The sequence below is a fragment of the Sapajus apella genome, unplaced genomic scaffold, assembly GCF_009761245.1.
Source record: "Sapajus apella isolate SASKATOON/1434 unplaced genomic scaffold, GSC_monkey_1.0 scaffold6, whole genome shotgun sequence".
NCBI lineage: Eukaryota > Metazoa > Chordata > Mammalia > Primates > Cebidae > Sapajus > Sapajus apella.
In genome coordinates, this window is record NW_022436946.1 from 70,955,598 (window position 1) to 70,979,981 (window position 24,384).

The window sequence follows — 24,384 nt, forward strand, 5'->3', positions numbered from 1 at the left end:
GTGAACTTAAAGAACATGTTCTAACCAAATGCAAAGAAACTAAGAACCTTAAAAAAGATTTGACGAAATGCTAACAAGAATGGACAAAATAGAAAGGAATATAAGTGAATTGATGGAGCTGAAAAACGCAACACGAGAACTTCGTGAAGCATGCACAAGTATCAACAGCCGAATTGACCAAGCAGAAGAAAGGATATCAGAGGTCGAAGATCAACTCAATGAAATAAAACGGGAAGGCAAGTCTGGAGAAAAAAGGGTAAAAAGGAATGAACAAAGTCTCCAAGAAATGTGGGACTATGTGAAAAGACCTAATCTACGTTTGATAGGCATACATGAATGCGACAAAGAGAATGAATCCAAGCTGGAAAATACTCTTCAGGATATTATCCAGGAAAACTTCCTCAACCTAGCAAGGCAGGCAAACGTTCAAGTCCAGGAAATACAGAGAACACCACAAAGATATTCGTCAAGAAGAGCAACCCCAAGGCATATAATCGTCAGATTCACCAGGGTCAAAATGAAGGAGAAAATACTAAGGGCAGCCAGAGACAAAGGTCGGGTTACCCATAAAGGGAAGCCCATCAGACTCACAGCAGATCTCTCAGCAGAAACCCTACAAGCCAGAAGAGAATGGGGGCCAATATTCAACATCCTTAAAGAAAAGAATTTTCAACCCAGAATCTCCTATCCAGCCAAACTAAGCTTCATAAGTGAAGGAAAAATAAAATCCTTTGGGAACATGCAAGTACTCAGAGATTTCGTCACCACCAGGCCAGCTCTACAAGAGCTCCTGAAAGAGGCTCTACACATATAAAGGAACAACAAGTACCAGCTCAACCAAAGGGCAAAACAGCCAGTTAGCACCAAAATGGCAGTATCAAATTCACACATAACAATATTAACCCTAAATGTAAATGGACTAAATGCCCCAATCAAAAGACACAGACTGGCAAATTGGATAAAAAGACAAAACCCATCGGTGTGCTGTATTCAGGAAACCCATCTCACATGCAAGGATACACAAAGGCTCAAAATAAAGGGATGGAGGAAGATTTACCAAGCAAATGGAGAGCAAAAAAAAGCAGGAGTTGCAATTCTCATCTCTGATAAATTAGACTTTAAAGCAACAAAGATCATAAGAGACAAAGAGGGACATTACATAATGGTAAAAGGATCAATGCAACAAGAAGAGCTAACGATCCTAAATATATACGCACCCAATACAGGAGCACCCAGATACATAAGGCAAGTTCTTAATGACTTACAAAGGGACTTAGACTCCCACACAATAATAGTGGGAGACCTTAACACCCCATTGTCAACATTAGACAGATCAACCAGACAGAAAATTAACAAGGATATCCAGGACTTGAACTCAGACCTGGACCAAGCAAACCTAATAGACATTTACAGAACTCTCCACCCCAAAGCCACAGAATATACATTCTTCTCAGCACCACATCACACCTACTCTAAAATTGACCACATCATTGGGAGTAAATCACTCCTCAGCAAATGCAAAAGAACGGAAATTGTAACAAACAGTCTCTCAGACCATAGTGCAATCAAGTTAGAACTCAGAATTCAAAAACTAACTCAGAACCGCACAGCTTCATGGAAACTGAACAACTTGCTCCTGAATGTTGACTGGATAAACAATGAAATGAAGGCAGAAATAAAGATGTTCTTCGAAACCAACGAGAATGAAGACACAACATACCAGAATCTCTGGGACACATTTAAAGCAGTCTCTAGAGGAAAATATATAGCAATAAGTGCCCACATGAGAAGCAAGGAGAGATCAAAAATTGACACCCTATCGTCAAAACTGAATGAGTTAGAGGAGCAAGATCAAAAAAACTCAAAGTCTAGCAGAAGACAAGAAATAGCTAAGATCAGAGCAGAACTGAAGGAGATAGAGACACAAAAAACCCTTAAAAAAATCAATAAATCCAGGAGCTGGTTTTTTGAAAAGATCAACAAAATAGACCACTAGCCAGATTAATAAAAAAGAAAAGAGAGAATAAACAAATTGATGCAATAAAAAACAATAAAGGGGATATCACCACAGATTCCACAGAAATTCAAACCATCATCAGAGATTATTACAAACAACTCTATGCACACAAACTAATATACCTGGAAGAAATGGATAAATTCCTGGACACTTGCCTCCTGCCAAGCCTAAACCAGGAAGAAGCCGAAACCCTGAACAGACCCATAACAAGGTCTGAAGTTGAGGCAGCAATTAAGAGCTTACCACCCAAAAAAAGCCCAGGTCCAGATGGGTTCACAGCTGAATTCTACCAGACGTACAAAGAGGAGCTGGTACCATTTCTTCTGAAACTATTCCAAACAATACAAAAAGAGGGAATTCTTCCCAAATCATTTTATGACACCAACATCATCCTGATTCCAAAACCCCCCAGAGACTCAACAAGAAAAGAAAACTACAGGCCAATATCCATGATGAACATAGATGCAAAAATCTTCAATAAAATACTGACAAGCCGATTGCAACAGCACATCAAAAAGCTTATCCACCATGATCAAGTAGGCTTCATCCCGGGGATGCAAGGCTGGTTCAACATACGCAAGTCTATAAATGTAATTCACCACATAAACAGAACCAAAGACAAAAACCACATGATTATCTCAACTGATGCAGAGAAGGCCTTTGACAAAATTCAACAGCCCTTTATGCTAAAAACACTCAATAAGCTAGGTATCAATGGAACGTATCTCAAAATAATAAAAGCTATTTATGACAAACCAACAGCCAATATTATACTGAATGGGCAAAAACTGAAAGCATTCCCCTTGAAATGTGGCACCAGACAAGGATGCCCACTCTCACCACTGCTATTCAATATAGTATTAGAAGTTCTAGCCAGAGCAATCAGGCAAGAAAAAGAAATAAAGGGCATTCAAATAGGAAAGGAGGAAGTCAAAGTGTCTCTATTTGCAGACGACATGATTGTATATCTAGAAGACCCCATTGTCTCAGCCCCAAATCTCCTGAAACTGATAAGCAAGTTCAGCAAAGTCTCAGGATATAAAAATCAATGTGCAAAAATCACATGCATTCCTATACACCAATAACAGACTTAAAGAGAGCCAAATCAAGAACAAACTTCCATTCACAATTGCCACAAAGAGAATAAAATACCTAGGAATACAACTAACAAGGAATGTAAAGGACCTCTTCAAGGAGAACTACAAGCCACTGCTCAACGAAATAAGAGAGAACACAAACAGATGGAGAAACATTCCATGTTCATGGTTAGGAAGAATCAATATCGTGAAAATGGCCAAACTGCCCAAAGTAATTTACAGATTCAATGCTATCCACATCAAGCTACCAATGACCTTCTTTGCAGAAATGGAAAAAACCACCTTAAACTTCATATGGAACCAAAAGAGAGCCCGCATAGCCAAGTCAATTCTAAGCAAAAAGAACAAAGTGGGGGGCATCACACTACCAGACTTCAAACTATACTACAAGGCTACGGTAATCAAAACAGCATGGTACTGGTACCAAAACAGAGATATAGACCAATGGAACAGAACAGAGGTCTCGGAGGCAACACAGCATATCTACAACCATCTGATCTTTGACAAACGAGACAAAAACAAGCAATGGGAAAAGGATTCCCTGTTCAATAAATGGTGTTGGGAAAGCTGGCTAGCCATGTGCAGAAAGCAGAAACTGGACCCCTTCCTGACACCTTACACTAAAATTAACTCCAGATGGATTAAAGACTTAAACATAAGACCTAACACCATAAAAACCCTAGAAGAAAATCTAGGCAAGACCATTCAGGACGTAGGTGTAGGCAAGGACTTCATGACCAAAACACCAGAAGCATTGACAACAAAAGCCAAAATAGACAAATGGGACCTGATCAAACTCCAGAGCTTCTGCACAGCAAAGGAAACAATCATTAGAGTGAATCAGCAACCAACCGATTGGGAAAAAATTTTTGCAGTTTACCCGTCTGACAAAGGGCTGATAATCCAAAATTTACAAAGAACTAAAGCAGATTTACAAGAAAAAAACTAACAAGCCCATTCAAAAGTGGGCAAAGGATATGAACAGACACTTTACAAAAGAAGACATACGTGAGGCCAACAAACATATGAAAAAATGGTCATCATCACTGGTCATCAGAGAAATGCAAATCAAAACAACATTGAGATACCATCTCACGCCAGTAAGAATGGCGAACATTAAAAAATCTGGAGACAACAGATGCTGGAGAGGATGTGGAGAAATAGGAACACTTTTGCACTGTTGGTGGGAGTGTAAATTAGTTCAACCATTGTGGAAGACAGTGTGGCGATTCCTCAAGGACACAGAAATAGAAATTCCATTTGACCCAGCAATCCCATTACTGGGTATATATCCAAAGGATTACAAATCGTTCTACTATAAGGACACGTGTACACGAATGTTCATTGCAGCACTGTTTACAATAGCAAAGACTTGGAACCAACCCAAATGCCCATCGACGATAGACTGGATAGGGAAAATGTGGCACATATACACCATGGAATATTATGCAGCCATCAGAAACGATGAGTTTGGGTCCTTTGTAGGGACATGGATGAACCTGGAAACCATCATTCTCAGCAAACTGACAGAAGAGCAGAAGATCAAACACCGCATGTTCTCACTCATAGGCGGGTGTTGAACGATGAGAACACATGGACACAGGGAGGGGAGCACTACACACTGGGGTCAGTTGGGGGAAATAGGGGAGGGACGGTGGGTGGTGGGAAGCTGGGGAGAGATAGCAAGGGGAGAAATGCCAGATGTAGGTGATGGGGAGGAAGGCAGCAAATCACACTGCCACGTGTGTTCCTATGCAACAATTTTGCATGTTCTTCACATGTACCCCAAAACCTAAAATGCAATAAAATAAATGGGAAAAAAAAATAAAATAAAACTAAGTATGTGACGGGTACCATCCAAGACTGTAATACTATAAATTTGATGGGAGCAATCTAGGTTATTTTATTATCCAGGGAGGACTGGGGGCTCTGATCAAGCCAACAAAGCTGATGAGTATTTATATCCAATTGCAGTTAAAAAAAAAATGGCAGTTCCTTCCTCAATTTCCTGCTATCTAGCTCTCAAAGTAAGAGCTTGCAGCCAAAAGCTCTCTAACAAAGAAATGTAAATTTAAATCTCTACTCATCTCTACTCTTCCCAAATTAAGTACTAGTAATTTCTCCCACCTTCTCATGAAAATAAACTAGCAAATTGGCATGTGTGCATGCACGCGTGCACACACACACACACACACACACACACACACACACAGTATCCTTACTTTGCTTTTTCATTCTTGGTAACTGCTTTGCAGAATCGTATTCTAGAGTCAAATAGAATTGAAGGAAAAAGTAGTGAGACATGAGAAATGTCTAGTCTGTGTCCTACCATTGCCTTCACTGAAGGCCCTCCCTCTTACTCTTCCTGCTATGTCTTTCTCTGTTCCAAAGAGTTTACTGCAAATATGGAAAATATGATACTTCTAGATACCAAATTAGGCCTTTTATCTCCAAGTACTAATATATACTTGAGAACTGCTTGAAACAAATATTTGCAAGGATGTTAATGATAAATATGGCCTTTATGGATCATCTGTTACTCCAGAGAGCTGCATTTAACAATAAAATAATAGTATTTGCATAAAGTTTTACAAATTTACAGAGTACCTCCACAAGTATCATTTTATCCTCCTCCAATCCATTTTCAAAAGATAAAATGCAGTATCAGAGAAGGCATATAGATTTCTAATAAGTGAAAAACTCTGATTTCCCAATCCAAATCCCCAGTAATTTCCTGAATTCTATACTATATTAGCTCCAATGATTAGCTGATGGAGAAATTTCAGTGTATTATGTCATAAAGGTAAGTAGGATAGGAGTAGGGCATATGGGCAACTTCTAACCAGCCTCAGTCCTTGAATATGCTTTGCTCTTTGCAACTGAGTTCTTGGAAACTTTGGACAAGTAGCTCTTTATAAAGTGAGGAGGAGATATAAAAGGATTAATACAAGTTGCCTAGGATGGTAAGTGAACAGGACTCAGATGGCCAATTATATTTTTTCTCCCATTTATCATGGGGTGTAAAAGGAGAAATTATTCCATCAAATATGGTATTCTGAAAAATCAACTCAGGGCAAGTCAATTTAATTTGACATTTACATTTAACAATGCTCAGCATGCAGTCGTTTGCTGCTATTACTTACCAGACTGCAAATTTCTAAAAGTGATTCTCAATAACCCCTGTGATTGAGTTGTTGTTCTGCCAGCTTTAATTGACACTCTTGCACCTAAGAATGTACAGTTTCTTCAGTATTAATTCCCTTGGTATTAAATTAATTCATAAGAAATGAAGTCTCATGTTCATAGACTTGAAATGCATCAAAGAGACAAATTAATCTATTTTATATAGCTTTTGTTGATGAGCAGAAAGTCTCTTCCAGTTGCTGAGTCAGCTTATGTCAACCCAACATTTGCCAAAACAGCTAGCATGTGATGCCTGCTCAACTCACAGTGTCTACTTAGTAACAGCTGAAGTTAGAAAACACATAGCATCATATTGGGAGACTGGTGTTCACTGCAGCATATGAAAACTTCAGTAGTACCCATAACAAATCATCAAAAAAAAATTTGTTCTTTCAGTTATGTAGTGGTATGTGTGTATATTCTGAAATTAGTTGTCTCTATAGCATAGTAGTTCTCCATGAACACTGAGCATTAGCATTGCCTGTGAAACTTAGAAACTTCACATTCCCAAAGATTCAGTGGGTCTGGCTGGGATTCATGCATCACTATTTTTAAAAATAGGCTAAAGACTCCTGCTAATTTTCTGTCAGTTAGTAGAAAAATTCGAAGAAATGCACACTAGAGTTCTCTTTAACTGTTTAACTTGATTTCTCTTAATTCAATTATTTAAGATTAGATTGCTATAAAAAGAAGTTTCAATATTATTCTCTAAGGAATGTATCTTCTGGAAAATATAGAAACTAAACAACCGTAAACACCTATTGATAAGTGGACATACACAAATCTTGTTTAAATGTAGCATGAATTAGTGTTCAAATATTCTGATTTGAGTTCTTTGGATTTTACTTTCAAATCATGCAAAGATCAGACTAACAACATTTAATTCCTAACATTTTGTTCTACTTGATGTTCTTTCTCATAAAAAATGCTTACCATAAAAAAAAGGAGATATTCATGGAAATTAATAAAATGAAAAAGAGGCCTCTTACTTTGGACTAAAATTGATCTTATATGTTAGAATAACTTGGTTTAACAACACAAAATAAAACTCTGTATGAAGTAAACTAAGACAAATTTCCGAGCCTGTTCTGGTTTCAAGTACTTAACAAAGCCAAGAAAAAAAAAATACATACTTTTGTTATATTTTCTATAGTTTCTAACATCTGAAATTATTACAGTCATGTAGAGCTATCAGCTTCATCTGATTTTTCATGGAAATAAATTTGAACACATATGTAAAGTAAAACAATCTTTTCATCATAAAGGAAGGTATATTTTTAAGTTATTCTGCCATTTGTCCTTTTTATATACTGAGGTATATGCCTACCACAGGGTAAACACATATTGCTATATATATTCTCACTTGTATCCCTGGATTCATCCAATTGACTCGTTCCTCTTAGATAAACCTAAAGTCATCAGATTTGTGACTGCCAGGAAATAGAAAGGCAGAAAAGTCCCATATTTCAAATAATGATCACTGCAAAATGTAGGTAAAACTCAATTATTCTGTTTCCCAGATAAAAATGTCACCATGATTTCCCTTGAGCATGCAGAGGGATAAACAAAGCTGCAGCTGGTCACAAACATAAACAGTGGAAAAAAACAACAGATTTTCAAAAATTATAATGACCCTTTCATATTTTCAGGCAAAAACGCTAAGGAGAAATAAAGTTAATTTAAATGGTTGCTAATTACTATACGTGTTACATTTACTCAGTCATAGACTGCTACAGATTCGAAGTTGCTAGGTCTTTGATTGAAAACAATAAACAATTTTACATATATCCATTAAGTTATTCATTCAAAACTTACATTAAAATCTTATTGTTATGTGTAAAATGTGTGTCAGCAATGGCTATTTTTCCATTTCAATCAAAGCTACACATAAGAACCTATAGATAACAGTAAGCAGATTAAACTGTGAGATTAGAGAAGTGGCCTCAATATTCTCATTGCTATCTAAGTTGCATCCTTTTTCCCCTTGAAAGCAACCTGTACTCTCCTCTTCCAGACCTTTTCCCTCATGAAAAAATAAAAAGACTCAATTTCGTCTGGCCAAAATCTCAACGATACTGGAATAAAGTCTCTAAAATACTTTCATTTTAGTATTCTGTGATGTAAAATGGGAAAGAATTTCAGACAAAACTGAGTAAATGAAAATTTATCGAATGCTGTATCTTAAGTATGTATAATTTATTATATAACAATAATAATTCAATAAAACTACTTTAAAAGCTTTGAGTAAAAGAAGATTTTTTTAGAGACAGAGGTCCTTTTCCTTATTTTAAAATCACATGTCTTAGGCTGACAGTGAAGATTCATCTACTTTCATTGTTTTAGGGTACCTAGCCAAAATGGACTCAAGTTCTCCTCTTCTCTCATCCCTCCCTTAATCCTAACCAACAGTTTAACTTTTATTTCCTACAGAAATTCTAAATGCCAGAATTCAAGCTGCACTTACAACATTCCATGACATTCCCCTCTCTCCATTCTGAGTCCCAGTGACCTGTGACTTCTCAGAGCAGAAGATACAGGAAAAAGTCAATTCTTCTGTTTCCCAGACAAAACATCACCATGATTTCTCTTGAGAGTGTAGAGGGCTAAACAAAGCACACAATCCATGTATTTGGCCCTGAAACCCAGTGGGTAACCATTGCAGAGATGGTTCTCATCAAAGATTTACTTATAGACTAAAAGGAGGAAGAGTTCTCTGAGCTTACAGTACAGGACCTTAGGCTCTCAGGAGCTAGAAGTAAGGAAACCATAGCTTTGGTAAGGCAGCAACTGTCCTGTTTAAGAACAGAGCCTCTTAAGTAGGCCTGCCTGGGTCTCTTTATGCCTCAGTTTCCTCATCTGTAAAAAGAGATAATGAAATACCTTTGCTGGGTTGCTATAAAGAGGAAATAAAATGATACTTGCAAAACACATAGAACTCAATAATGTGAGACCATAATGACTAATTAGAATCAAAATATTTTCAAAATTTAGTGTGTATGTGAATTAGCTGGGGATATTATTAAAAATGGAGAATTATATTCCATAGATCTGGGATGGGGCTTGATATTCTGCATTTCTAATAATCTCTCAGGTGATACCAACATGGCTGGTTTATGGACCACATTTTGAATAGCAAATTTTTAATGTATATTAACATTCTGTGGAGGAAAATAATGCACAATTTCTGGGAAATCTGACTGCACTGACATAGATCATAAGCATTGGACTAATAAAAAGAGATATCCATTTAACTCTACAAAAGCAATCCCTAATTATCATGTGATACAGAATCAGTAAACAAATTAGTGTCAGATTAATATTATACTTCATTTTAAAAGTAATTCTGGCCAGGTATGGTAACTTAAACCTATAATTCCAGCACATCAGGAGGCTAAGGAACCACATCAGGAGGATTGATTGAAGCCAGGATTTCAAGTCGAGCCTGGGTAGCAAAGCAAGACCCTGTCTTTACCAAAAAAAAAAAAAAAAAAAAAAAGTTTTTAAAATTAGCTGAGCATGGCTCTGTGCACATGCAGTCTCAGCTACTAGAGAGGCTGAGGTCAGAAGATCACTTGAGCCCAGGAGTTTTATGCTGCAATGAGCTATGATCACACCACTACACCTCAGCCTAGGTAGCAGCATGACCCCATCTTTTTTAAAAAAGAGTGAATTCTATATATAAATATTAATATTCATATGTGTGGCTTATTGGAGCATATGATTTTAGCATGATGATCCTGACACACACTTTTAACAGAAGAAACATTAGCTACTCATCAATTCAACTATTTCAATAAGATAATATTAGAATTAGAATTACTTAATTCAATTGGACTATAATATGTTAAGGACTGTGCTAGGTATTTTTGTTTCAAATATGGGGGAACCAAAAGGTCATGATATAGAAAGGCAAGAGTATATTAATTAATAAAGTACCACATATATAATTTGAACAGGGAAACCACAAGAAGGTCAAAGAAAGAAGCCTGTGCCCACAGCTGCAGGTAGTCAGCCTGCAAGCAGGTCTGCAGTGATCCTTGGGATACTCTGCTTTTTCTTAAGTTGACCTGAGGAAGTCTCCATTCTTTACAAACTCTCTACAATACCTATTATTTTCCAGTACCCATCTGGTTTAGTTAACTACTGACTAAAATTCTGACTTTCAGACATTCCCAAGAATTTCAACTGCCTATCATGTCATGTTCAGAGAGTCACAGATATTTTCTCATCAGGATAGTGTTTGTTTTAAAGTGTTAATTCTCAAAATGAACATGAACAACCACAGCGATCTGCATATCATGCTCCTCTGCTGTCTGTTTCTAAGAGTTTCCAAACTAAAGTAGAATTAAGGGGGAATGAAAATAGCATTTTGACAGAGATAACTGGGAGATGAAAACCTGGGTAACAGGCAAATTATTAACAACAAAAAAAAACAGCTATGGTAAAATGGCATAAAATAGTCACAGTCACTAGTTACAGAAACAGCAATCAAAAGGCACATGGGTCTTAAGTAAGCTCAGCAAAAATGATATGCAAATATGATCACTTTTATAAATATATAGTTTTAAATTATTTTGGATTATTTATACTATTCTTCCCCAGCATTAGCTCAGAAAATTAAGCTGCTTATATGCAAGTAATAATAAGACTGCCAGAACATTCAGATTTGAGAATATCTTCAGCAAATATATGACAATATTACTGAATTATCTAGCATCACAGTTACATATTAATCATATGACAAGCTTAGAACATCCTTCAGTTCTCAACCTTATTAAGCTTCTGAGTAGCATGCAGCAAGGCTGACTATTCTCTTCTTTTTGAAATACTCTTCTGTTGGCTTCTATGACAATACTTTCCTAATTTTTCTCCTATTGCTTTAGTCGTCTAATTCTTTAACTTTTTTGCCGGCTTGTTCATCTCTACATGACCACTAAATGTTGGCACTCCTCTAGGCTCAGTACTAGTTCCTCCTCTCTTTCTATTCCTGATTTGTTTTCCCACATCCTTAAAAAACCTCTATATTCTGACAAAGACTAAATTTATTTCCAGGCCAGTTCCTTCCTTTAAGCTCCAGATTGATAAGGCCACTGCCTTGCTTTGCAGTCATCTGTCTTACAGTCATCCTACAATCATCATTAAACTCAGTGTATCTGAAAGGGGACTTGGGCTCCTCTCCCTTCCCCAAGTCTATGCTCCCAGGCCTTCTTATAACTGTAAATGGCACATCTATGCACCCAGTTGTTAATTATCAGAAACTAATACTGTTGTCTATTTTTCCATATCAAATCCTTTACATTCTCCCCTTAATACTTAGTGGGTTTTGGTATGTATGTATGTATGTATATTTTGTTTGAGACAGGGTCTCACTCTGTCACACAAGCTGGAGTGCAGTGGTATGATCACAACTCACAGCGGCCTTGACTTCCTGGGCTTAAGGATTCTCCCACCTTAGCCTCCCACGTAGCTGAGACTACAGGTGCTTGCCACCCTGCCCAGCTATCTTTTTTTTTTTTTTTTTTTTTTTTTTTTGTATTTTTAGTAGAGACAGGGTTTCTTCATGTTGTCCAGAGTAGTCTTCAACTCCCAGGTTCAGACAATTCACCTGCCTTGGCTTCCCAAAGTGCTGGAATTACAAGCATAAGCCACCATAACTGGCCTAGTTTTTACTTGTATTAAAGTTGTTCAGATATATGCTATAAGACAGTTTTATAACATTTACTCCACAGCAAGTAACACCCTACTCCTTTCCACCATCACTTCTATTTGCAACTCTTCCAGTTGATTGTTTTTTATTTACCTCTGTTATCCTCAGTGACATAAAAAATACTGATTTTCTACTATGGATGCTTATGATTTGACTTACTTTGCCCTGTACTTAATCTCCTTTGTCTCCCTCTCTCCCTCCTTCCCTTCTTTTCTCTCTCTCTCTCTCTTTCTCTCCCTCTCTCTTGCCTACTCTCTCCAATATACACACACTTTTCCTCAACAATCTTGATATATCACTACTAAACGTTTAGATTATTTTAACTACATAAATATTACACACAGCCAAGCCATGTAAAATACTATATATATTTTTCATTTTAGTACATTTTCCCTATTGTTAATAATTACCTTGTTTTATTCATTGGACTAATTTGTATGTACCAAACCTTCCAAATCTTTATTAATTTATATGTTTTCATAATCATATTTTTTAAATTTAAAGGTTTTATTTCCCTGAAAATTTTAAAACACCATTTTCCTTTTTTCATGGTTATATCCTTCCCTCTTCCATACCTCTTTCCTTAACGTGATGTTAAAACAGGTACTATTACAGCTCACCTGATTTCTGGTTCTTATGAAGGTCCTTTCTTGTGTGAACAGTTGTTCACTATAGTGTTCCTGTGCAGGCAAAGGGGGTGCAGTGATTGCTAGAGGCTTGTATTCAGGCATCTTGCTCTGCCTCCTTTGACAGTTTTATTTTTATGTACACACAAGCAAAACCATGTAACTTACTTATAGCCAATAAAAAAAGAACAAAAAACAGGTGATCCTCTATTGAACCACAGAAAAGGATTCTCCTTTTGCTGTCCATAAACACATTTCTTTTTTTTTTTTTTTTTTTTTTTTTTTTTGAGACGGAATCTGGCTTGTGACCCTGGCTAGAGTGGAAGGGCACAATCTTATCTTGGCTCATTGCAACCTCCGCCTCCCAGGTTCAAGCGATTCTCCTGCCTCAGCCTCCCAGGTAGCTGGGACTATAGGCGCCTGCCACCACACCCAGCTAATTTTTGTATTTTTAGTAGAGATGGGATTTTGCCATGTTGGCCCAGCTGGTCTTGAACTCCTGACCTCAGGTGATCTACCCACCTCAGCCTTCCAAAGTGCTGGGATTACAGGTGTGAGCCACCATGCCTGGCCCCATAAACATAAATGTTTACACATAATATAATTCAGCAATTTACCCAAAGCAATGTAAATATTGTCTTTATAAAATTTAGAGAAACAGCACTAAGGTCTTTCATTACCAATGAATCTTTTCTTTAACCCATAAACAAAAGTCAGTTTATTTCTTTTGTACTCAGGAAAAAAAGGTAGAAAACTATAAAAATTCATGATGGAAATATGACATAATAGCAAGAGGAAAATATTTGCAATCATATACCTGAACATGAGACTTAAGTCTTCTACTACTGGTTATTTACTTCCACTGAGTCCATTAACCTGCCTGACCTCAATTTTTTCAGCCATAAACTGAAGAAAGAAATAACAATCATGACACAGAGTTGTTGTCTGAACAGATAATAAGCTCCAAAGGAAAGTGCTTTATAAACTATAAAGCATCATAGGCAAGAAGACTGCTATTAATTATTTTAGTAAGAGGTATTTAAATGTATAGTATACTTCGAAAGTAAAATGAAGAAAGTTCTGTTCTGTCTCTTTTTCCTTCCTCTGCATGAGCAATGTAAGTTAAACACTGCTTTAAAAATTCAGAAAATGTTTGATTTATATATTGATGCAGTCATCAAAAGAAGTATTAAGATTTTGGTTTATTATACAACTGTTTCAGTAAATGTTCATCTAATTCAAGTAAAATTGCAGGAACATCAACCCAAGATTTTTCCTTTTTTTTTTTTTTTTTTTTTTTATGACAGCTTCTTGCTCTGTTGCCCAGATTAGAGTGCTGTCATGTGATCTGTACTCACTGCAGCCTCTGCCTCCTGGGCTCAAGCAATCCTCCCACCTCAGACTCATGAGTAGCTGGGACTACAGGCATCCATGACCATGTCTGGCTATTATTATTCTTTTTTTTACTTTCTGTAGAGACAGAGTCTTGCCATGTTGCCCAGGCTGGTCTCAAACTCCTAGGTTCAAGTGACCTGCCCGCCCCAGCTGCCCAAACTACTGGGCATACAGGGGTGAGCCCCCATGCCTTGACTGGCTTTTCCTTTTTTAAAAAAAATACAACTATGCCCAAGGATGAAATGAGCCTTAACCTTAGACTTCCTTCATACTTCCCAAGAAATATTCTCAAACAAAGCAGACTGGTTAAGTAACTGGTTAATAGTTATGACTATAAAAAATCAAAAACCCAGAGGATCAGACTGTTGGAAAGTTAGCAACGGAAGAAAAGCCTGTTACTACTGAAACAATGTCCTAACTTGCAACAGAGACACATATAACAAATATTGCTATACTTACTCTTTCCACTGGTCCCTTCCTATAGAGCTGTGCTATGTTGCATCTCTGATACAGGATTTTGAATTTGGTGAGTCCCTCCTAGACTGTCATTTTTTCTTCAATCACAGTGATTTTTGCTTAGATCATTTTGGGCAGTTTATGGATAAATCTGAAGATATGGTTCATGAAATTAATAAAATTAACTGAGCAGAATCAAATCAAAAAGTCAACATATTTTACTGGTCAATACAATTACAGCATGGGTAAATTTCAAGAAACAACTAAGGAATACACACTAGTAAAAAAAAAAAAAAATCTGATTTCACGAACCATATCTTCAGATTTATCTATAAACTGCCTGAAATGATCTAAGCAAAAATCACTGTGATTGAAGAAAAAATGACAGTCTAGGAGGGACTCACCAAATTCAAAATCCTGTATCAGAGATGCAACATAGCACAGCTCTATAGGAAGGGACCAGTGGGAAAGTAAGCAAAACCATAACATGCAAATAGTTAAATTTACAGAGGATTTTCCATGATTAAAACAGAAAGGAAAATATCCACTATGCTCTACTAAGATCATCGGTCAATTGGAAGCTGTGGCTGGGGAAAATAGTGAGACAAAAAGATGATATCCAACTTCCTAATGCATATGGAAGTACTTGATGTTAGTAAGCGCTGCTGCTTAGAAAATCAGCTGATGGCATTTAAGTGTGTGAGCGTATACAAACTATAAGTTGACACTTCTTTTCATTACCTTATTTTCAATTCAAAAATTACCTCATGTTGCTGCTACAACAAACTCAGCATTGTCTTGGGCATAGTGGAGAAAATAAGATATCACTTTCTCAAGAGAAAAGTAACAAAAAGAAACATTTATTAAGTTCTTATATGATGTCAGATATTATGCTAAGTATTTAGCTCTGTGAAGTGATCACATTTATTACCTACATTTTACAGATGTAGAACTTGGAGATTAGTAAACTTGTCTAAAATCAAAGCTAGTGAATAAAAGTTTCAAAATTCTAATTCAAGCTATTGATCTCAGTGCTAAAAATGATTGAAAACTTGTTCATTTAGATTTCTTATTTTTTGATGTAGGCATTTACCCTTATAAATTTCCTTATTACTATTTTTGCTGCATCCCATGGGTTTTGGTAAATTATGTTCTCATTTTTGTCTTGAGATACTTTGAATTTCCCTTTGATTTATTCTTTGACCAAAGTTTGTTCAAAATTATACTGTTTAGTTTCTACATTCTTGTAAATTTTACCATTTTACTTATTGTTGTTGAATTCTTATCTCATTATATTGTGGTCAGAAACATCTAGAAATATTTTGACTTTCTAAGATGGTTAAGACTTGTTTGTGACCTAAACTTTGATTTATCCTAGAGAATATTCTGTATGCACTTGAGAAAAAATGTATATTCTTCTGCTGCTGAGTGGAAAGTTCCATATATGTCAGTTAAACCCATCTACTCTACAGTGTTGTTCAAGTCAGCTGTTTCTTTATTGATTTTTCTGTCTGGATCTTCCATCCATTATTGTAATTGAGGTATTAAAGTTCACTACAAACAATAAACTAAGCCCAAAATAAGCAGAGAAAAAAAGAGAATAATAAACATTAGAGCAAAAAATTGTGAATAAGGAAACAGTTTAAAAATTTAAAAATCTAAGAGTTTGCTTTTTAAAAATATAAAATAACTTAAAAACCCTTAGCTAGAGTAAGAAAAGAAAAAGAAGACAAAAAAAATCAGAAGTCAAAAAGGAGACATTATAATGGATGCCTGAGACATAAAATGGGTCATAAGGGAATTGTTTTGAACAATTACATGCCAACAATCTGGATGGCTTATAAGAAATGGGTAAATTCCTAAATACATACAACTTACCTAACCTTAGTCAGGAAGAAACAAAAAGCCACAACAGACCAGTAACAAATCAGGGGACTGAGTCAGTAATCAAAAGTCTCCCAACCAATGATCTGATGACTACACAGGTGAATCCTACCAAATACTCAAAGAGGAAATAAGACCAATCTTTATTAAACTCTTCCTGAAAATAAAAAAGGAACCACCTCCAAACACATTTTATGAAGTCAGGATTATCTTGATACCACAACCAGGAAGGCTCTACAAGAAATGAAAACTAGAGCTTTCATTTCAAACTTGTGATAGTATAGATGGTTCTATAGATGAAGTATGTATTTCCTATGTCACTTGCCATTGTGTCAGCCATTGCTGAACAATTGGTCTACAGTTGAAGAACAAGTGAATGAATGGCTTTCTTGCAGGGGTAACTGCTGTAGTTGGAACCTGAGTTTTGGCAAGCCCTGCCACCATGGGCTAAATTATTCTGGGGTTCTAAATAAACATTAAAAGTAACCTCGACCACAAGGATTGCAATTCCTGCACAAGTCCTGGTGCTGTGCTGGGCTCGGAGCCAGGGAACTTGGAGTGCATGAAACCTAGTGAGATACCAGCTGAGGCAACTAAGAAAGTGCTTCTGTCACCCCCTCCACCAACCCTAGGCAGCACAGCTTATACCTCCAAGACCCCTTCCATCTGCTTGAGGAAGGTGGAAGAAGGAGTAAAGAGGACTTTCATTCACAAGTTTATGTGTAGTTTATTCTACACATTCTCCTCCTTCAATTCCCAAGGCTATTCTGTTGTAGGTGTAAGTCATAAAAACCTCCAATACATATATGAAGGAAAGACTAGACTGGAAAAATATTTTCATCATCCAGGAACTCTGACGTGGAATATAAATGTCAGCATCTTCAAGGTTCCAAGTTACATAAAGACTGCTTAAAGTAGTTTTTAAAAAGAAAGCAAAAATATATTAAGAAGTTTAAGGAATATTAAGTATTTAAGATATTTTGATGGCTTAGAAATGGATTTTATACCCCAGATGCAACTATGGCAAATCTGATATTTAATTCCTGATTGATCATGTCAAAAAGAAAAAGATTTCCATTTTCTAGACAGAAAATTCAATATCTTTCACAAATGCCAAAAGCTTAATCATAAAATTTTCTAAAATATTGATCAAATCATACCTTAATAGAGAAGGAAAGAACAGCTGTCCATGCAACAAATTGGTTTATCAGTGCAAATTTTATCAAAATTTTGAAAACTCAGATGAAGCCCCACTGTACAAAAACACTAAATGTTGGATCATAACACTGAGGCAAATATTTAACAATGATGTATCCAAACAAACAAGGTCCAATAACCTTCTTCCTACAGTAAAATACAGCAAATAAGTTAGACAGACATTTTAGTTTTCTCTATTATATTTTTGGTAGTCAATTAAAGAGGATTAAAATGTGAAGCCATTTGCAGTTCCACAGAAAAGGATCAGACAGCAAAGATGGCAGAAATAATATGAAAGAGAAACTCTCTACCATGTCTCAAGGGCCAAACAATGAAACAATTTCAGGTTATCTCAATGTCACTTGTTAAAAAAAAAAATCCCTGAGTACATCTTTCTAACCCATGTTATCCCTTTCTAACCCATGTTATGTTAAATAAGTAAGAAGAAAAATATAATAAAGCTTTATATAATGGGCTCCTTAGCCAATTCACCCACATCTTCAGTGTCCATGGGGCATTTGCCACTTATAAGGGAAAGACCAAAAGAAGAGAAAAATATTCTTCAACCTCAAGACATCTGCTAGTCAATGTCAGAAAAAGAGTAAATTCAATACAGTACAGACAATCCATCATGAGGAATTTAACACTCATAGAAGTTTGGGTTTTTTAGTGGCTATTCTCAAAAGTTTTGCGACTTTTTGAACAACAGGAAGTAGAAACAGACAAGGGAAAACATAAGAAAAAAAGAATCCAAGGGTGCTGATAATAAAGCAGAGAAAGTAATTAAAAGTAGAGAAGAACAAGATTGAAGCAAAGGCATCTTTTCAGAAAACTATTCTGTAGCAATTAGAAGCCAGAGGTGGAGACATCATGACAAACAAGAGCTGCGGACAGCTGCAAAAAAGAAGATCCAATAAGGGACTCTTTGAGCCGCAAGGCTAAGGCACAACAACAGACATTACCCAAAGGGATGTTTAAATTTCTAGCATCTTTATGAATAAAAGAGGGCTTTATTACTTACCCGATTTGTATGATTGTTTCCTAAAATAGCACGTAGCAGAGTTTTCTCAAATTCTTCCAACTTCTTTGAACACTCTTTAAGAATATGATTAGATAAGTTATTGTCACTGATCAGGCTAGCTAAAGTACCAACAGCTTCTGTCCAAAATCTTGAAAAAGGAAGTTTGGGATTATGGTAAAAAGTGATCAGGCCATCCAGCAACTGAAAAACAGAATCAGAGACTGTGGAATAGTCTTTTTCAAAGCGGGTTAAGTCTCTTTTAAGACTACCTGATTCTGTCAAATTCTTCAGTTCAAGTAGATATTGCAAGAATTGCATGTGAGAAGACAAAGGATTTTTTAGGATAGCACAAGGTTTTTTCACAAGAGGAAGTTGTGGAAAGTGAGTAGAGGTACAGCTTTCCACAAAGTGCTGGGACAGGTTTGAAGGTTCAGTTCTCTGCTCACTTGACAAATCACACCCAGAATCTTCCATCGAAGTTAATGTACTTTCAGAACTCTTAGGTTCCTGAGCCTCCAACTGGTAAGACAGGTTTCCTGAAAAAGAAAGGAATGGAAGGATTATCTTCATGCAACTAAAATTTCTTCATGTAAAACCAGCCATTGATGTTTACCTTAAAATAAGAAACAAAGTAAATACGCATTAAACATTTAACAAGCAGTAGTGTAAAAACTGAGTAAAGAAAAAACTGTAAAAGAAATTGTATAGACTGTAGAATGAGATGGGTACAAAGCAAAGGTGATTCATTCATGTATTTTCAGGTCATTATCTTTCACTCAATTATAATGCCAAGCTTAAAAGTCGCAAAGGAGAAAGCCACAACACCTGAAGGAGATCACAGTCTGGTAGTGAATCCAATAGGTAACTACAAAGCAGTAGGGTATACCCAGACATAGAGATTTGTTTAGGGAACTATAAAATCAGGAGGACCATTGAACAGCCCACCTTGTTAGATTAGTATATCCTGGAAGAGGTCATGATGGAACTACTTATAAAGTAGCAGTTCAAAGCTAAAGTTAGGAGAAGAGAGACGGCAAGAGAATTCCATACACCTAAGGGATAAGTGTAACAGCACAATACAACAGGAAAAATAATGGCATTTGTGTATGTGAGGACCCACAAGTAATCTGAGTCATTCCCACAGAAAGCATAAGGTAAGAGACTTAAGATAAATAACGTAGAGGCCAGATCATTAAAGATAATATAAGACATACTAAGAACGTTACAATTAATCCTGTAAAGTGTAGAGTGAATTTCCAACTTCTATAGTGTAAGAACCCTTTGGAAAATGTATGCACATACACACATATCTGATATACAAATATAAATATATACAGATAATATCTACATATCTCTGTATATGTATATCACATATATGTGTGTGTATATATATACACATGTGTATGTACATATGTGTGTATATATGGTATAGATCCATGAAATTATCTCTATAACCTCTAGAATGTCCTCATCTTGACTGAAAAACAGTGCATTTAGAGCTAAGTCTAATAACTTTAGGTCACTCTTTGACAGACATGCCATCATAAACACAAACAAAGTGGTGGTTGTTTTTAAAATGATTACCAGTAAAATGCACAAACCAAATTGAAAACTTCTCATTGAATATTCTAAAGCACACACACATATCCATGAAACTAAGTATGAGAAATATGGCTGTCAGCAATGGGAACAGGAATGAGGCACTGAAATTTGTAATGCAGAAAAATGAAAGGATCTTATTTTAATTTCATCACTCTGTTGGTTATAGAAAGGGCTTATTTGAGGAGAACATAGAAAAACATTGAGAGATTAACTGAAAAGCACCTCTGTAAGTCCCAACATCGGGTGAAGAGTGGAATGAATTAAGCAGCTGCAGTGGAAGAGAAAGAAAAGGATTTACTGGGAAAATAAACACAAAATATCAACATATAATCTGGAGATCGGCTTACTGACTGAATATAAGCAATGAAGTGGAAGTAGGAATAAATGCATCCCATGGTTCTGACTTAGATTACTAGGTAGATTATTGTGCTACCAACTGAAATAGTAAAATGATAGAAGAACTGGCTTGGGGGAGACTATAAAAAGTACAGGTTTAGTCATGTAAATTCTGAAGCAGCTGGAGAAAATCCAGTCACAGATGATCCTCTAGATGTTGGTCACATAAGCCTAAGACTGGGTAGAAAGTCTAGACTGAAAATGTATTTTAGGAGTCATCCGTGTGTAGGTGGCAGAATGGTTACAATCACTCAGAGAATACGGGCAGTGAGTAAACAGAGGATCAGAAAAAGGACCCTGAATGGGATCAATATTTGAAGGCTAGACAGAGGCATAACAGTCATTAAGAAAACAGCGAAGGAACAATTTAAAAGGTACAAGAGAAGATGACTGTGTCATACAAGTCAAGGAAATAGTTTCAGGAAGAGTTACATATATGAAGCAAAAAGGTCCACCGAAACAATGAGTTGAAAAAATATCTGTTGGAATTGCTAGTTAAAACAAACAAACAAAAAAACACCAGTTACCTCATCCATAGCAGCTTTATCCAGAGCAGTTTTGGCCAACTGGACAGGGTGGCAGGCAGAGAACTTATTGCAAAAGACTAAAGAGTAGATGAGAAGAAAGTCAGTGAAGACTGGAAGTCAGCAGAGAAAGTAAGTGAAAAACACTTCTGAGAACTTAGATCAGAAAAGCATAAAATGGATAGCAACTGCAGACAAATGTAACATGACAAATTGAGTGAAACAAGCAAATATATATTTTTTAAAAGCAGATAAGCAAAGGTTGGAGATAATGAGTGAAAAAGAATGGCAGGTGAGACATGGCCCTGGATAAGAGACTGAGTCAAGGACCCCAGTAGATGGGCTGGGATCTGTAAAGCCAAAGTAAACACTTTTATTTAAGGCTGAAGGAAAGAGGATAAGAAAGTTTAGGATTGTACAGAACTATTACTGGCATGTAGGAAGTTAAAGGAGATTTCACCCTACAGTCATATTTTCTTAAAGTTTGAGAAAGGGGGACAGTAGCTGAACAGTGCACAAGAATAATGGTAAATGTGACACCTTCCACATTATCCACCATATATTCATAAATCTGATTTGTTGCTCTGGTCCTTCAGAAAAATCAGAAGCTGATGAAGTAGAATTGGAGGATTGAGCTTTAACTTAGAGTTCATTCATTTAACAAGTATCTATCATAACCATTAAAAATGTGCAGATAAATGCTTGCTAATTATCACTACAACTTCTATATGCCATGCTTACAATGATAATGCAGAAAGTTCAAAAAGTAGGAGTAACAAGAACAATGATCTATCATTTCTATACTAAGCCAGATAGACTGATTATTTTAAGTGAATAGACACTAAAAATGACTTCTCAACACGTCAACTTCATTCTTCACATAAATAAAGGGAAATATAGACTACAGTAATCAAGAAAATTATATTTTTCTTTCATGGAAGTTAAAATGGTTCAAAAAAAGAAAAGAACAATTGCATTAACTTACACAAATTTCCATAAAAGTAAGCTTAACTTCATGTGTAATGATTTTAAGAAAAACTCACAAAATGAATACTTCAATGGATAAATTGGGAAGCAAAAAGGCAATTGCTAGTTTTTCTCTTTACTCCTCACTGCCATGCCTTTTGGCAAGCCACATGCACTCCATCTCATCCCCTTCAGGCAGGACAAGTACAAATTTGAGGAGTATTTCTACCCATGTACGCTATGGGGACAGTAATACACAAAATTCACCACCATTCTTACTGGCTACGTTATTTCTATACCATCAGAAAAATGTCATCAGAGCATATGTTAGAAATGCTAATATGGAAAAACAAAGAAGAATCTCCTTTCAGTGCTCTAAAGGAATGCTTTAACACCACCACACAGGACTATGTGGGATTTTACACAATATGGCTTCCAGTGTTAAAGTCCAGATGAGCAGATCACGAGGTCAGGAGTTCAAGACCAGCCTGGCCAACATGGTGAAACCTCGTCTCTACTAAAAATACAAAAATTAGCCAGGTGTGGTGGCATGCACCTGTAATTCCAGCAACTTGAGAGGCTGAGGCAGGAGAATTGCTTGAACATGGGAGGTGGAGGTTGCAGTGAACAGTTATCACGCCACTGCACTCCAGCCTGGGTGACAGAGCAAGACTTCATCTTAGGAAAAAAAAAAGTTATAATAAACAAAACCTAAAGAGTCCATCTACGACATTCTAAGTCCCTCTTACACACTGGATCCTATAGACTTTCTATTTCATTTTGCTGAACGCTTAACCCTTCCATTTTATTTCCGTTTTTAAGGTTCACCTTGATCCCATTTACCATTTTAGAGTGGATGTCAAGTATACTCAACAAAATAGAGATGGGATCCACCTGTCATACATCATGCCCTAGAAATACCCACACCAAGATCAACAGTAAATCTGTGTATTTTGAGCTGCCCTCAAAATTATTCACATTCACATCAGCAGTTTGTTTTTGTTTTTTTATAACATGTTGTCTCATTTGTTGCCCAGGCTCATCTCAAATCCAGATTCTTGCCCTAAAGGGATCCTTCCACTTCAGTCTCCCCAGTAGCTGAAATTACAGGTGACACCCACTGTGGCCAGTCACATGAATTCTTGATCCCTTTTCCTACTTATTTCTACATTCCCTTCCTCACCCATAAAATTATACCTATTGATATGCTTTGGTTCTGTGTCCGCACTTAAATCTCATCTAAAGTGTAATTCCCAGGTATCAAGGGAGGTACCTGGTGGGAGGTGATTGGATCATTGGGGTGATTACCCCCATGTTGTTTTCTCTCTCTCTCTCTCTCCCCCTCACCTGCTGCATGTAACACATGCCTGCTTCTCCTTCCACCATGATTGTGGGTTCCCTGAGGCCTCCCCAGCCATGTGGAAATGTTAGTAAATTGAACCTCCTTTCTTTGTAAATTACCCAGTCTTGGGAAGTTCTTTATAGCAGTGTGAAAACTAACTAATACAGGAAATTGGTACTGCAGAGAGTGGGGCACTGCTATAAAGATAACCTGAAAATCTGGAAGCAACTTTGGAACTGGGTAACAGGCAGAGACTGAAAATGTTTTAAGAGCTCAGAAGAAGACAGGAAGATGTTGGAAAGTTTGGATCTTCCTTAAGACCTGTTAAATGATTTTGACCAAAATGCTGATAGTGGTGTGGACAGTAAAGTCCAGGCTGAAGTGGTCTCAGGTGGAGATGAGGAATTTATTGGGAAATGGAGTAAAAGTCACCCTTGCTATGCTTTAACAAAGAGACTGGCGGCACTTTGCCCCTGCCCTAGAGATCTGTGGAACTTTGAACTTCAGAGAGGTGATTTAGGGAATCCAGAGGAAGAAATTTCTAAGCAGCAAAGCATTCAAGAGGTGACAGAGCATAAAAGTTAAGAAAATTTGCAGCCTGACCATGTCTTAGAAAAGAAAAACCTATTGTCTTGGGAGAAATTCAAGCCAACTGCAAAAATTTGCATAAATGATCAGGAGTCCAATGTTAATTTTCATGACAATAGGGAAATGTCTCCAGGGATGTCAGAGACCATAAAGGCAGAACCTCCCATCCAGGTCCCCAGGCCTAATAGGATAAAATGGCTTCTTGGGTTGGGCCCAGGACCACATGCCTGCTCTGTGAAGCCTAGGGACTTGGTGCCCTACATCCCAGCCACTGTAGCTCCAGTTGTGGCTGAAAGAGGCCAAGGTAAAGCTTGGGCTCTTGCTTCAGAGGGAGCAAGCCCCAAGCAGCTTTCATATGGCATTGAGCCTGGGAGTGCACGGAT

The 24,384-nt window shown here is 36.8% G+C and overlaps 1 protein-coding gene across 1 annotated transcript; it reads right to left on the minus strand.

The window, feature by feature from the left end:
* Positions 1-18,408: 18,408 nt before the first annotated feature.
* On the minus strand, positions 18,409-22,304 carry MEI4 (meiotic double-stranded break formation protein 4). Its single transcript, XM_032274476.1, has 3 exons — positions 22,301-22,304; positions 18,584-19,119; positions 18,409-18,456 (listed from the first exon to the last, which is right to left on the minus strand). The coding sequence occupies exons 1-3, from the start codon at positions 22,302-22,304 to the stop codon at positions 18,409-18,411; spliced, it is 588 nt and encodes a 195-aa protein (XP_032130367.1).
* Positions 22,305-24,384: the final 2,080 nt, after the last annotated feature.

Excerpts from the sequence above, each read along its gene's own strand:
- MEI4 (XM_032274476.1), bottom strand. Across the intron at positions 18,457-18,583 it reads GAAACAATCATACAAATCGG|CTGTCCGCAGCTCTTGTTTG; the intron begins GTAAGTAATAAA and ends TCTTTTTTGCAG.